General features: G+C 39.0%; 1 protein-coding gene across 1 annotated transcript in view; it reads left to right on the top strand.

The window, feature by feature from the left end:
* The window catches only part of abca3b (ATP-binding cassette, sub-family A (ABC1), member 3b), a gene marked incomplete in the record, with an annotated part of 38,194 nt that overhangs the window by 18,739 nt on the left and 3,748 nt on the right, over window positions 1-15,707 (top strand). The window contains 6 exon segments of the mRNA XM_062531373.1: window positions 489-693; window positions 1,470-1,689; window positions 2,369-2,527; window positions 2,959-3,131; window positions 3,535-3,672; window positions 4,023-4,217. Coding sequence (XP_062387357.1) covers window positions 489-693; window positions 1,470-1,689; window positions 2,369-2,527; window positions 2,959-3,131; window positions 3,535-3,672; window positions 4,023-4,217 — 1,090 coding nt within the window.

Consider the following 15,707-nt stretch of genomic DNA (forward strand, 5'->3'; position numbering starts at 1 on the left):
AAGTCAAGGATATTCGGCTTTACGAGCAAAATTTCAGGATGAACCTAAAATCCATTATAACCTTTACAAGTGAACTTAATGTGACCTTCTCTAAACTTCAGTACTTTCTGTACTAAAACATTGAATTTCACCCGAAATCAGATATCCCTAACTTTGTGTGAGTAGAGTATGCATATAACATTGTCAACCTGCTGTGTGTATGTATTTTAAGACCATATCTGTCCGTACCTTTGTCTTACTCTCTTCCTGTCTCCTGTAATGTGTCATGTTTTGGGTGTTTTTCCAGATAGAACGTGTATCATTAGTGGTGATTTGTTCTTCAAGTTTGGCGGCATAGTTGGATTTGGCTCTTCTTATTGCAGATCTCAGTTTGTATTTGGCAGCCATATGCAGTATTGTTCTTTATTTCCTGAAAGATGAGCTGCATTTCTCTCTTTCCTTATCTGTTCAACTGTCTCCTCGTATGTCTCCCTTTGGCTCTGCCGCAGGAGCCAGACGGGCTTCGCCATCGCCATCAACCTGATGTACGGCATGGCCTCTCTGTCCAGCACCTTTGCACTCCTGCTGGTGACGGAGCGCGCGCTCAAGTGCAAGCACGTGCAGCAGGTCAGCGGCGTCTACCTGTCCAACTACTGGTTCTCCGCCCTGCTCTGGGACCTCATCAACTTCCTGATGCCCTGCCTGCTCATGCTGGTGCGTACAGGACCACGTGCGCTTCAACTCGCTCACACATTTTGGAAACGCTTCTCATATATATACTGCGTCATTCAGCATACTCTTTTTTATGATCGGTCTGTATTGCTAACACTCAGCTAGGATGTTTTAAGAGTTACTCAGTAGAATGTATTATTAGTTAAGACAACATACAAAACAAAAATACTTAAACTTTCCGTTCAACATCAAAAAAACACAATAGGTTATATGCACGGAAGGCTGTTCAGGAGCTCATTTGTTTCCAGTGCAGCGTTAGCTGTATTGTAACTGAATCCTCTGTTTTATTTTGCTTCTGACATGTCCACTCCAACATTGAAGATATGATTTGCCCAATGATAACAGTTTTAACACAGGAGGACAAATCTTTTCACATCATTACGTGCTGATTCACTAGGTGCACCAAGCTGGTCCGTGTAGACACTAATTACATTAACAATAGAGGCAGGCTCAAACACACCTGGCTCCACCGGAAACAAATGAGCTCCTGAACAGCCTACCGTGCATATAGCCTATTGACAGCGTTAGACCTACTCTTCATTTTTTTTAACTTAATCTTGTATGCCATGTTTCCGTTGAACGCTGTTTGAATCTGGACAGTCACTGAATGTCAACTACCCTGTGTATACCCACCCCCCCCCCCCCCCCCCCCCCTCCTCTCTCTCTCTTTCAGAATCAGCTTTATTGGCCAGCTTTGCCTAAGCAAACACGAAATTTGACCCCGGTTAATCTTACCTATTATTTCCTGTTTCTCTCAGGTGGTGTTCAGGGTGTTTGCGGTCAAGGCCTTTGTGGAGCACAACCACCTGGTGGACGTGCTGCTGGTGCTGCTGCTGTTCGGCTGGGCGGTGGTGCCGCTCATGTACCTGCTCAGCTTCCTGTTCTCCACTGCGGCCACCGCCTACACCCGCCTCACCATCTTCAACATCATCAGCGGCACGGCCACCTTCCTGGCCGTCACCATCATGACCATTCCAGGTGAAGATAATGACTGATGATGTAGTAGACAGTCCCGTTCACTCAAAGGCGCTATGTGGTGTTTCTTTTTTTTTTTTTTTTTAAGTATATTTTTTGGGGGGGCTTTTATGCCTTTAATCATATAGGACAGTATAGAGAGACAGGAAGTGAGTGGGAGAGAGAGTTGGGGTGGGATCGGAAAGGGCCACGGGGCGGGAATCGAACCCGGTTCGCCGGATATGTGGCGTTTCTTAGGGTTTTTTCTGTTTTTTTGTCTTAAAAAAACCCCATCCCAAAATGACCTAAAATTAGCAACAGCATGTGAAGAAACAACAGTCGACAGCAGCTCTGTGTTGCCGTGGTATCCACTGAGGTTAGCATGCAAATCAATTGGCGCCGGGCTTTGTCTCCTGTAGTAGCAGGTTGTGCCATGTGTGATGCTGTATTAAATACGATACAAAAGTCAACACAGTTGTGCCAGCTGTGTTCAGGACAACTCGAAGCCCACAGAATTCCACTCTGTGATGTTAGTGTTTAACCACAGCCAAATCATTGTTGTCCTGTTGTAAATCTCACTCATGCACGTTGGTACACTGCAGAGTGGATTACATTCTCTCTTTCTCTCTCTCTCTCTCTCTCTCTCTCTCTCTCCCCCCCCTGCTCTCTCTCTCTCCTGCCCCCCCCATGCATTCCCTCACAGAGCTAAAACTACAGGACCTGTCTCACATCCTGGACAAGGTCTTCCTGCTCTTCCCCAACTACTGTCTGGGCATGTCCTTCAGCCAGTTCTACCAAAACTACGAGCTCATTACCTTCTGCACCTCCAACCCTGTGGCAGGGGCCATCTGCAAAGTATACAGTGAGTAATGATGAGTCTGATTCAGCACGGCAAATCTCATTTGGGCCAAACCTCGAAGTGGTGTGCCCCCCAGAGCTTAGTGGAGATGAATAAGCAGGGGGGTGATGTTGGTTCTTTATTAGATCTGGATACCTACACATGGAATTGGAATATAAGACAAGACATTCTCAGTTTATTGCTTAGCATGTATTTTAACTAGAGTGCATATTGTATTTTGACTTTTCAACACTTTCACACTTAGGCACATACAGTGAGGAAAATAAGTATTTGAACCCATGCTAAAGTTGACTAAAAGGAGGAATATAAAATCATCTTTTGCAAATTGATCAACAGTGATCTTTCACACTTAGGCACATACAGTATGTGGCCGAGCTATCTGAGCCTTTGTGTGAGAGCTGAAAGTCTTTGTGCTTTGTGTGTGCCCTCGACAGACTTCACCTACCAGGAGAACTACTTCTCAATGACGGCCCCGGGCATCGGGCGCTTCCTTGTCGCCATGGCGCTGCAGGGTCTGGTCTTCATCGTGCTCCTCTTCCTTGTGGAGCTGCAGTGCGTGCGCACGCTGAGACGCGTGTTGAGCTCCCTCTGCAGGAGGCACAGGAAGGTGCGTCTGAGGGAAGCACGCCACGACACATGAGTGCCAATTATCAATCTATATGGCTTTATATATATAGTTGTGTATTATATATATTTATCTATATAGTTCAAGCTCAAGTTCAAGTTCATTGTCATACTCATAAAAAGAATTTATAAGTAAAGAAATTCCTTGTGCTCAGTGTCCATTCAATTACAGAAATAAATTAAAAGAAAATAAATAGATAGATACTAAGAGGGATTGGGGAGCACCAAGGGACACCCAGGAGGGACACCCAGGAGTGTATATATATATATATATATATATATAAACCCATGGATATTTCTAGATAGATAGATTGATTGATTGATTAATGTGTGTGTGTGTGTGTGTGTGTGTGTGTGTGTGTGTGTGTGTGTTTGTGTGTGTGTAGGGGCTCTTACTGTCTGGAGCAGCAGCATTGCAACCTGAGGACAGGGATGTGGCTGAAGAGAGGAAGAGAGTTCTGGAGTGCCAGCCTGTGGTGGAGTCCATGGTTGGGAGCCCTCTGATCCTGCAGGAGCTCACCAAGGTACCAGTGTGTCTCATATCTACTGCACCTTCCTGTTTTACTGTGCATGATATGTGGGTCTTTCATTAGGCTTGATTGAATTCACATTGTTGTTTATAATTGTTATTCTTCCTAATGTAGTCTGACCAACTTTTTAGCTTGTTAAATTAACTATTGTATTGTTTTTATTGATATGTTGCTTTGGACAGAAGCCAAATCCCATAACCATAACAATAAGCATAATCATATCATCTGTTTGGGCTTGTGGACAAATTACTATCCACATTACTGTGCACTTGGGTGTGTATATCAATGTGTGTGTTTGTGAGTGTGCCGTAGTAATTGTGCTCTGCGCGTGCTCCCGTTTGTAGGTGTACACAGGGGGGCCGACTCTGCTGGCGGTGGACCGTCTCTCCCTGGCCGTGGGCAAGGGCGAGTGCTTCGGCCTGCTGGGCTTCAACGGAGCGGGGAAGACCACTACCTTCAAGATGCTCACCGGAGACGAGACCGTGACCTCAGGTGACGCCTACATCGATGGCTACAGCGTCCTGAGGGACATCAAGAAGGTGAGCCACTCGCACAAGATGGCAGATGTAGGAGGGAGCGAAAAGACAAGATGGGTTAGTATAGAGAGATTCCGGAAGAGAGACGAGGAGAGTGATTATAGGGGGAGGATGAAGGGAACCAGCGTGAGCAGAGAGCTCCCACGGCAGCCAGTGTTCCGTCTTTGTAAATGAAAATGACAGGGTGAGTTGTTGATCATTCAGGAACAATCGCTGCGCTGTCATCGCTATGGTAACACATCAGTGGTCCTCTTTCTTCTCAGAAATGCAAATCAATCCTCATCATTCTATCCACTTCAGTTTTAAATTTGTTGTTGTTCATCTTACAGAGCACAGAATGAAGGGGCATGTCCCCTCCCGAAGAAGATTGAGCTATTGTATTATTGTATAGCCATTCATTATAGTGCGTCTGGTCCAAAAAAATAATAGATATAGGTTTTATCTTTAGATCCCTAAGAGGACTCTCTGTGTTACTGAACTCAGCATACAGTGACGCCATCAAAGAGAGAGGCCTGAACAGCTCTTTGGAAACAAAGGTTTAGTTGTGAAAGTGAAACTCTTTTAGACTTTGTACTGGATGATTTAGACGGGTGTAATGTTGATGCATTTTATCTTTACAGCGCTGTTTGTTTATTTATTTTTTATGGCCTGTAATAAGATAGGATAGGATAGTAAACCTAGAAATGCAATTCCAAGGAATTACCAGTGCATGAAAATGCAAAAATAGATAGATAATGTAGATATGGTTACTACTGTAAGGTGTAGCTAGGGTAAACATGGTGGTTGCATAGTTTACAGAGAGTTGATAGTGTGAAGGTAGACAGTTTAAAGCTGAAACATTCCAGTTCTAACTTAACTAATGATTTCTATTCATGTTAAAATGTTGATTAGCTAACTTAGCTAATGATTTCTAGCAGTTACACTAAAAATGCTAATTATGCTAGCAATGCTAACTTTACTAACAATGCTAATCAGGTTGATTAGCTAACTTAACCAATGATTTCTAGCAGTAATGCTAAAATGGCTAACTATGCTAACAATGCTAAATTTGCTAACAATGCTAACCAGGTCGATTAGCTAACTTAGTTAATGATTTTTTACAGTTATGCTAAAAATGCTAATTATGTTAACAATGCTAACCATGCTAACTAGCTAACTTGCTAGTGAGGACTTTTATTTTGAAACATTTGTTGCTAGGGTATCCATGGTGGCCACTATCAGGAAACAAGAAGTTACTGCAGTATAATCATGTTGGTTGCTATGGAAACGGTCATAAACGCTTAATTTTGATGGTTGCTATGTTGGTTGCTAGGTACATGGAGGTTTCATGTAGTTGACCGGAGGCATAGTTGATGATAACTGACAGTGGGAATGGTTGAACAGTTAAATAGTTGAGTAGTTTCAATGGTTAAATGATTTAATAGTGTATTATTGCAGTGAGGACTTTTATTTTGAAACAGTTGTGGACAGAGGGAACAGTTTAACAGGATATGTAGTCTTCACAGAGAGATTGTATGCTTAAAGCCTGAGAGAGAGTGGGCTGCTGCAGGTGGGGCTGGTCACCTGGCATAAGATTCTAATTGCTTAACGACCCGATTGTGATGTCATAGAGGCCAATGTTAAGTCTATGGGGTAATTACAGTGCATGCAAATGCACTGTACTGTTCTTCCTAGACTTCTTATTACAGTGCATGAAAATGCACTGTACTGTTCTTCCTAGTCTTCTTATTATTACAGTGCATGAAAATGCACTGTACTGTTCTTCCTAGACTTCTTATTACAGTGCATGAAAATGCACTGTACTGTTCTTCCTCGGTCTTCTTCTTATTCTTCTTCTAACGCACGCAATTCAGCTTCAACCGCTTAACGTAGAAACTCCATTCAAATTTTGACGCGTAGGTCTTACTTACGCGATGTGGGCTTTGTATTTTTCAACTTTGTAACTTTTATACTTTTTAAACTATTAGTTAAAAACTATTACAATTTCCCCCATAGACTTAACATGGCTCATTATGACATCACGGCAGCAATTAGAATGTTACCCCAGCTGGTCAGCCACCTGGGCACCAACTGTCAGTTTCTCTCAGGCTTTACAATCTCTCTGAAGACTACATATTCTGTTCCCCTGTATCCTCTGCGCACAACAGTATCAAAATAAGTCCTCCTAATTCCATCCAACTTTATATCCATTCATCTTCTTCAAACCATTCACTCATCCACCCATTCTAAACAGTCTGCTTATCAACATCAATTAGACGCTCCACATTCAACTTTTAAACAATCTACTCTGTCTCAGGCTGGCTCTCTTAAGACTAGCCAGTTAAATTGATTACACCTGTATCTGTATCCACTACTCTCAGTAGAGAGCTGTGTCTCTCCATTCTACAAGAATATAAGGCACATTCCATCCAACATTCTATCCATTCATCGTCTTCAGACCATTCACTCATCCACCCATTAAACTGTCTATCAACATCCATTAAACAATCTGCCTATCAACATCCATTAAACTCTCTGTCTATCAACATCCATTAAACTCTCTGTCTATCAACATTAATTAGACTATCTACATTAAACTTTTAAATTATTTACTCTGTCTCAGGCTTTAAGAGTACACTGGCTCTCTTAAGACTAGCCAGTTAAATTGATTACACCTGTGTCAACTACTCTCAGAGAGCTGTATCAGTGTCTCTCTTAACAAGAATATAAGGCACATTCCATCCAACCTTCTATCCATTCATCTTCTTCAGACCATTCACTCATCCACCCATTAAACTGTCAATCAATATCTATTAAACAATCTGCCTATCAACATCCATTAAACATTCTGTCTATCAACATTAATTAGACTATATACAACTTTTAAAGTATTTACTGTGGGTCCCTCTCGAGCAGCGTTTATATGTCCTCCCTCGCTCCTCGATCCTCAATGATCTACATAAAGATAGAAGAAGGGCTAGACTATCCCATTGTTGCCGCTCCATCATTCTTTATGTAGATCAGTGAGGAGCGAGAGAGGACGCGTAAACGCTATATATGAGAGGCACCTTCTGTCTCAGGCTTTAAGCATACAATCTCATTAAGACTACAGATCCTGTTTCACTACTTCCTCTGTCCACAACTGTTTCAAAATAAAGGTCCTCACTGCAATAATACACTATTAAATCATTTAACCACTGAAACTACTCAACTATTGAACTGTTCAACCATTCTAACTGTCAGTTATCATCCACTATGCCTCCGGTCAACTACATGAAACCTCCATGTACCTAGCAACCAACATAGCAACTATTAAAATTAAGTGTTTATGACTGTTTCCATAGCAACCAACATGATTATACTGCAGTAACTTCTTGTTTCCTGATAGTGGCCACCATGGATACCCTAGCAACAAATGTTTCAAAATAAAAGTCCTCACTAGCAAGTTAGCTAGTTAGCATAGTTAGCATTGTTAGCATAGTTAGCATTTTTAGCATAACTGCAAAAAATCATCAACTAAGTTAGCTAATCAACCTGGTTAGCATTGTTAGCAAATTTAGCATTGTTAGTATAGTTAGCATTTTTAGCATTACTGCTAGAAATCATTGGTTAAGTTAGCTAATCAACCTGGTTAGCATTGTTAGTAAAGTTAGCATTGCTAGCATAATTAGCATTATTAGCGTAACTGCTAGAAATCATTAGCTAAGTTAGCTAATCAACATTTTAACATGAATAGAAATCATTAGTTAAGTTAGAACTGGAACGTTTCATCTTTAAACTGTCTACCTTCACACTATCAACTCTCTGTAAACTATGCAACCACCATGTTTACCCTAGCTACACCTTAGTAACCATATCTACATTATCTATCTATTTTTGCATTTTCATGCACTGGTAATTCCTTGGAATTGCATTTCTAGTTATTATTATTCCGCTTACCACTTTTTCTGACCGCAATTTCTCTTCAACCGTTTAACTTAGAAACTCCATTCAAACTTTGTAACGTAGGTATTCTAATGGATCGGGTTGCTATGACTTTTCAACTTTGTAACTTTTATACTTTTTGAACTATTAAATAAAAACTATTAAAATTTCCCCATAGACTTAACATTGGCCTCTATGACATCACAATCGGGTCGTTGAGCAATTAGAATCTTATGCCAGGTGGCCAGCCCCACCTGCAGCAGCCCTCTCTCTCTCAGGCTTTCAGCATACAATCTCTCTGTGAAGACTACATATCCTGTTAACTGTTTCCTCTGTCCACAACTGTTTCAAAATAAAAGTCCTCACTGCAATAATACACTATTAAATCATTTAACCACTGAAACTACTCAACTATTTAACTGTTCAACCATTCCAACTGTCAGTTATCATCAACTATGCCTCCAGTCAACTAAATGAATCCTCCATGTACCTAGCAACCAACATAGCAACCATTAAAATTAAGCATTTTTGACAGTTTCCATAGCAACCAACATGATTATACTACAGTAACTTCTTGTTTCTTGATAGTGGGCACCATGGATACCCTAGCAACTACTGTTTCAAAATAAAAGTCCTCACTAGCAAGTTAGCATTGTTAGCATGGTTAGCACAGTTAGCATTGTTAGCATAGTTAGCTAATCATTTTTAGCAGTTATGCTAAAAATGCTAAGTTAGCTAATCAACCTGGTTAGCATTGTTAGCATAGTTAACATTTTAGAATACCTGTTAGAAATTATTAGTTAAGTTAGAACAGGAATGTTTAAGCTTTAAAATGTCTACCTTAACACTATCAACTCTCTTTAAACTATGCAACCACCATGTTTACCCTAGCTACACCTTAGTAGCCATATCTACATTTTTTTGCATTTTCATGCACTGGTAATTCCTTGGAATTGCATTTCTAGTCTTCTTATTATTACAGTGCATGAAAATGCACTGTACTGTTCTTCCTAGGCTTCTTCTTCTTATTATTCTTCTTCTAACGCACGCAAATCAGCTAGAACCGTTTAACGTAGAAACTTCATTCAAACTGCGTTACGTAGGTCTTACTTAGGACATGTGTGCTATGACTTTTCAACTTTGTAACTTTTATACTTTTTAAACTATTAGTTAAAAACTATTACAATTTCCTCCATAGACTTAACATTGCTCATTATGACATCACGGCAGCAATTAGAATCTTACTCCAGCTGGTCAGCCACCTGGGCACCAACTGTCAGTTTCTCTCAGGCAATCTCTCTGAAGACTACATATTCTGTTCCCCTGTATCCTCTGTGCACAACAGTATCAAAATAAGTCCTCCTAATTCCATCCAACTTTATATCCATTCATCTTCTTCAAACCATTCACTCATCCACCCATTCTAAACAGTCTGCCTATCAACATCAATTAGACGTTCTACATTCAACTTTTAAACAATCTACTCTGTCTCAGGCTGGCTCTCTTAAGACTAGCCAGTTAAATTGATTACACCTGTATCTGTATCCACTACTCTCAGTAGAGAGCTGTGTCTCTCCATTCTACAAGAATATAAGGCACATTCCATCCAACATTCTATCCATTCATCTTCTTCAGACCATTCACTCATCCACCCATTAAACTGTCTATCAACATCTATTAAACAATCTGTCTATCAACATCCATTAAACTCTCTGTCTATCAACATTAATTAGACTATCTACACTCAACTTTTTAATTATTTACTCCGTCTCAGGCTTTAAGAGTGCACTCTGGCTCTCTTAAGACTAGCCAGTTAAATTGATTACACCTGTGTCAACTACTCTCAGAGAGCTGTATCAGTGTCTCTCTTAACAAGAATATAAGGCACATTCCATCCAACCTTCTATCCATTCATCTTCTTCAGACCATTCACTCATCCACCATTAAACTGTCAATCAATATCTATTAAACAATCTGCCTATCAACATCCATTAAACATTCTGTCTATCAACATTAATTAGACTATCTACATACAACTTTTAAAGTATTTACTGTGGGTCCCTCTCAAGCAGCGTTTATATGTCCTCCCTCGCTCCTCGATCCTCAATGATCTACATAAAGAAAGATAGAAGAAGGGCTAGACTATCCCATTGTTGCCACTCCATCATTCTTTATGTAGATCAGTGAGGATTGAGAGAGGACGCGTAAACGCTATATGAGAGGCACCTTCTGTCTCAGGCTTTAAGCATACAATCTCATTAAGACTACAGATCCTTAACTGTTTCCTCTGTCCACAACTGTTTCAAAATAAAAGTCCTCACTGCAATAATACACTATTAAATCATTTGACCATTGAAACTACTCAACTATTTAACTGTTCAACCATTCCAACTGTCAGTTATCATCAACTATGCCTCCAGTCAACTACATGAAACCTCCATGTACCTAGCAACCAACATAGCAACCATTAAAATTAAGCGTTTATGACCGTTTCCATAGCAACCAACATGATTATACTGCAGTAACTTCTTGATTCCTGATAGTGGCCACCATGGATACCCTAGAAACAAATGTTTCAAAATAAAAGTCCTCACTAGCAAGTTATCTAGTTAGCATGGTTAGCTTTGTTAGCATAGCTAGCATTTTTAGCATAACTGCAAAAAATCATCAACTAAGTTAGCTAATCAACCTGGTTAGCATTGTTAGCAAATCTAGCATTGTTAGCATAGTTAGCATTTTTAGCATTACTGCTAGAAATCATCGGTTAAGTTAGCTAATCAACCTGGTTAGCATTGTTAGTAAAGTTAGCATTGCTAACATAATTAGCATTTTTAGCACAACTGCTAGAAATCATTAGCTAAGTTAGCTAATCAACATTTTAACATGAATAGAAATCATTAGTTAAGTTAGAACTGGAATGTTTCAGCTTTAAACTGTCTACCTTCACACTATCAACTCTCTGTAAACGATGCAACCACCATGTTTACCCTAGCTACACCTTAGTAACCATATCTACATTATCTATCTTTTTTTGCATTTTCATGCACTGGTAATTCCTTGGAATTGCATTTCTAGTTATCTTTATTATTATTCCGCTGACAGCTTTTTCTAACCGCAATTTCTCTTCAACCGTTTAACTTAGAAACTTCATTCAAACTTTGTAACGTAGGTATTCTAATGGATCGGGTTGCTATGATTTTTCAACTTTGTAACTTTTATACTTTTTGAACTATAAATTAAAAACTATTAAAAATTTCCCCATAGACTTAACATTGGCCTCTATGACATCACAATCAGGTCGTTGAGCAATTAGAATCTTATGCCAGGTGGCCAGCCCCACCTGCAGCAGCCCTCTCTCTCTCAGGCTTTAAGCATACAATCTCTCTGTGAAGACTACATATCCTGTTAACTGTTTCCTCTGTCCACAACTGTTTCAAAATAAAAGTCCTCACTGCAATAATACACTATTAAATCATTAAACCACTGAAACTACTCAACTATTTAACTGTTCAACCATTCCAACTGTCAGTTATCATCAACTATGCCTCCAGTCAACTAAATGAAACCTCCATGTACCTAGCAACCAACATAGCAACCATTTAAATTAAGCGTTTTTGACAGTTTCCATAGCAACCAACATGATAATACTACAGTAACTTCTTTATTCCTGATAGTGGGCACCATGGATACCCTAGCAACTACTGTTTCAAAATAAAAGTCCTCACTAGCAAGTTAGCATTGTTAGCATGGTTAGCATAGTTAGCATTTTTAGCATAACTGCTAAAAATGATTAGCTAAGTTAGCTAATCAACCTGGTTAGTATTGTTAGCATTTTTAGCACAACTGCTAAAATGATTAGCTAAGTTAGCTAATCAACGTGGTTAGCATTGTTAACATAGTTAGCAATGTTAGCATAGTTAGCTGATGATTTCTAGCAGTAATCCTAAAAATGCTAAGTTAACTTATCAACCTGGTTAGCATTGTTAACATAGTTAACATTTTAGAATACCTGTTAGAAATTATTAGTTAAAGGAGAATTCCGGTGTGATATTGACTTTAAATGTGTTGAAACATGATACCGAGTGTGAGCGATTGTCTCAGAGCTGTTTTCGACCTGTCAGCTGTTCTCCGAAACCCGGCGGGAGCTTAGAAATAGTCAACCAGGTTTTTAACGTTTGTGCCTCGGGCATCGAACTGCCGTGCAAATAAATCACTGTTTTACACCATTAATGAGGCTCAAAGTAGCTCCATACTTTATTGGTAGACTTCTGAGGGCCCTGACATTTAAAACGAGACATCGAGAACTTTGAAAAAGCACTGGTTGTTTACTTACATGACTGTTTATTCAGGCAGTCACTTTCGAAAGTTTAGCGGTAGCAGCCATCTTGAATCTAGTCACGTGACTGATTCGTGACTGGTTCACGTAATCGCTATGTCTATGCGTGCACTAGTCATGAATCAGTCACGTGACTAAATTCAAGATGGCTGCGACCGGTAAACTTTCGAAAGTGACTGCCTGAATAAACAGTCATGTAAGTAAACAACCAGTGCTTTTTCAAAGTTCTCGATGTCTCGTTTTAAATGTCAGGGCCCTCAGAAGTCTACCAATAAAGTGTGGAGCTACTTTGAGCCTCATTAATGGTGTAAAACAGTGATTTATTTGCACGGCAGATCGATGCCCGAGGCACAAACGTTAAAAACCTGGTTGACTATTTCTAAGCTCCCGCCGGGTTTCGGAGAACAGCTGACAGGTCGAAATCAGCTCTGAGACAATCGCTCACACTCGGTATCATGTTTCAACACATTTAAAGTCAATATCACACCGGAATTCTCCTTTAAGTTAGAACAGGAATGTTTAAGCTTTAAAATGTCTACCTTAACACTATCAACTCTCTTTAAACTATGCAACCACCATGTTTACCCTAGCTACACCTTAGTAGCCATATCTACATTTTTTTGCATTTTCATGCACTGGTAATTCCTTGGAATTGCATTTCTAGTTTTCTTTATTATTATTCCGCTGACAGCTTTTTCTAACCGCAATTTCTCTTCAACCGTTTAACTTAGAAACTTCATTCAAACTTTGTAACGTAGGTATTCTAATGGATCGGGTTGCTATGATTTTTCAACTTTGTAACTTTTATACTTTTTGAACTAAAAATTAAAAACTATTAAAAATTTCCCCATAGACTTAACATTGGCCTCTATGACATCACAATCAGGTCGTTGAGCAATTAGAATCTTATGCCAGGTGGCCAGCCCCACCTGCAGCAGCCCTCTCTCTCTCAGGCTTTAAGCATACAATCTCTCTGTGAAGACTACATATCCTGTTAACTGTTTCCTCTGTCCACAACTGTTTCAAAATAAAAGTCCTCACTGCAATAATACACTATTAAATCATTTAACCACTGAAACTACTCAACTATTTAACTGTTCAACCATTCCAACTGTCAGTTATCATCAACTATGCCTCCAGTCAACTAAATGAAACCTCCATGTACCTAGCAACCAACATAGCAACCATTTAAATTAAGTGTTTTTGACAGTTTCCATAGCAACCAACATGATAATACTACAGTAACTTCTTTATTCCTGATAGTGGGCACCATGGATACCCTAGCAACTACTGTTTCAAAATAAAAGTCCTCACTAGCAAGTTAGCATTGTTAGCATGGTTAGCATTGTTAACATAGTTAGCATTTTTAGCGTAACTGCTAAAAATGATTAGCTAAGTTAGCTAATCAACCTGGTTAGCATTGTTAGCATAGTTAGCATTGTTAGCATTTTTAGCACAACTGCTAAAATGATTAGCTAAGTTAGCTAATCAACGTGGTTAGCATTGTTAACATAGTTAGCAATGTTAGCATAGTTAGCTGATGATTTCTAGCAGTAATGCTAAAAATGCTAAGTTAACTTATCAACCTGGTTAGCATTGTTAACATAGTTAACATTTTAGAATACCTGTTAGAAATTATTAGTTAAGTTAGAACAGGAATGTTTAAGCTTTAAAATGTCTACCTTAACACTATCAACTCTCTTTAAACTATGCAACCACCATGTTTACCCTAGCTACACCTTAGTAGCCATATCTAATTTTTTTTGCATTTTCATGCACTGGTAATTCCTTGGAATTGCATTTCTAGTTATTATTATTCCGCTGATCGATTTTTCTAACCGCAATTTCTCTTCAACCGTTTAACTTAGAAACTTCATTCAAACTCTGTAACGTAGGTATTCTAATGGATCGGGTTGCTATGACTTTTCAACTTTGTAACTTTTATACTTTTTGAACTATTAAATAAAAACTATTCAAAATTTCCCCATAGACTTAACATTGGCCTCTATGACATCACAATCGGGTCGTTGAGCAATTAGAATCTTATGCCAGGTGGCCAGCCCCACCTGCAGCAGCCCTCTCTCTCTCAGGCTTTAAGCATACAATCTCTCTGTGAAGACTACATATCCTGTTAACTGTTTCCTCTTTCCACAACTGTTTCAAAATAAAAGTCCTCACTGCAATAATACACTATTAAATCATTTAACCACTGAAACTACTCAACTATTTAACTGTTCAACCATTCCAACTGTCAGTTATCATCAACTATGCCTCCAGTCAACTAAATGAAACCTCCATGTACCTAGCAACCAACATAGCAACCATTAAAACTAAGCGTTTTTTACAGTTTCCATAGCAACCAACATGATTATACTACAGTAACTTCTTTATTCCTGATAGTGGGCACCATGGATACCCTAGCAACTACTGTTTCAAAATAAAAGTCCTCACTAGCAAGTTAGCATTGTTAGCATGGTTAGCATTGTTAGCATAGTTAGCATTTTTAACATAACTGCTAAAAATGATTAGCTTAGTTAGCTAATCAACCTGGTTAGCATTGTTAGCATAGTTAGCATTGTTAGCATTCTTAACATAGTTAGCATTTTAACACAACTGCTAAAATGATTAGCTAAGTTAGCTAATCAACATGGTTAGCATTGTTAAGATAGTTAGCAATGTTAGCATAGTTAGCATTTTTAACATTACTGCTAGAAATCATCAGCTAAGTTAACTTATCAACCTGGTTAGCATTGTTAGCATAGTCAACATTTTAGAATACCTGTTAGAAAGCATTAGTTAAGTTAGAACAGGAATGTTTAAGCTTTAAAATGTCTACCTTAACACTATCAACTCTCTTTAAACTATGCAACCACCATGTTTACCCTAGCTACACCTTAGTAGCCATATCTACATTTTTTTGCATTTTCATGCACTGGTAATTCCTTGGAATTGCATTTCTAGTTTTTAATAGTTTTTAATTTATAGTTTAAAAAGTATAAAAGTTACAAAGTTGAAAAGTCATACCAACCCGATCCATTAGAAGACCTACGTTACAGAGTTTGAATGAAGTTTCTAAGTTAAACGGTTGAAGAGAAATTGCGGTTAGAAAAATCGATCAGCGGAATAATAATAAGAAGTCTAGGAAGAACAGTACAGTGCATTTGCATGCACTGTAAAAAGTAGCAAGTGAATGGGAGAGAGAGATATGGGATGGGAGCGGGAAATGACCATGAATGGGAATCAAACACATGTGC

This window comes from Sardina pilchardus, chromosome 3 (genome assembly GCF_963854185.1).
Source record: "Sardina pilchardus chromosome 3, fSarPil1.1, whole genome shotgun sequence".
Taxonomy (NCBI): Eukaryota; Metazoa; Chordata; class Actinopteri; order Clupeiformes; family Clupeidae; genus Sardina; species Sardina pilchardus.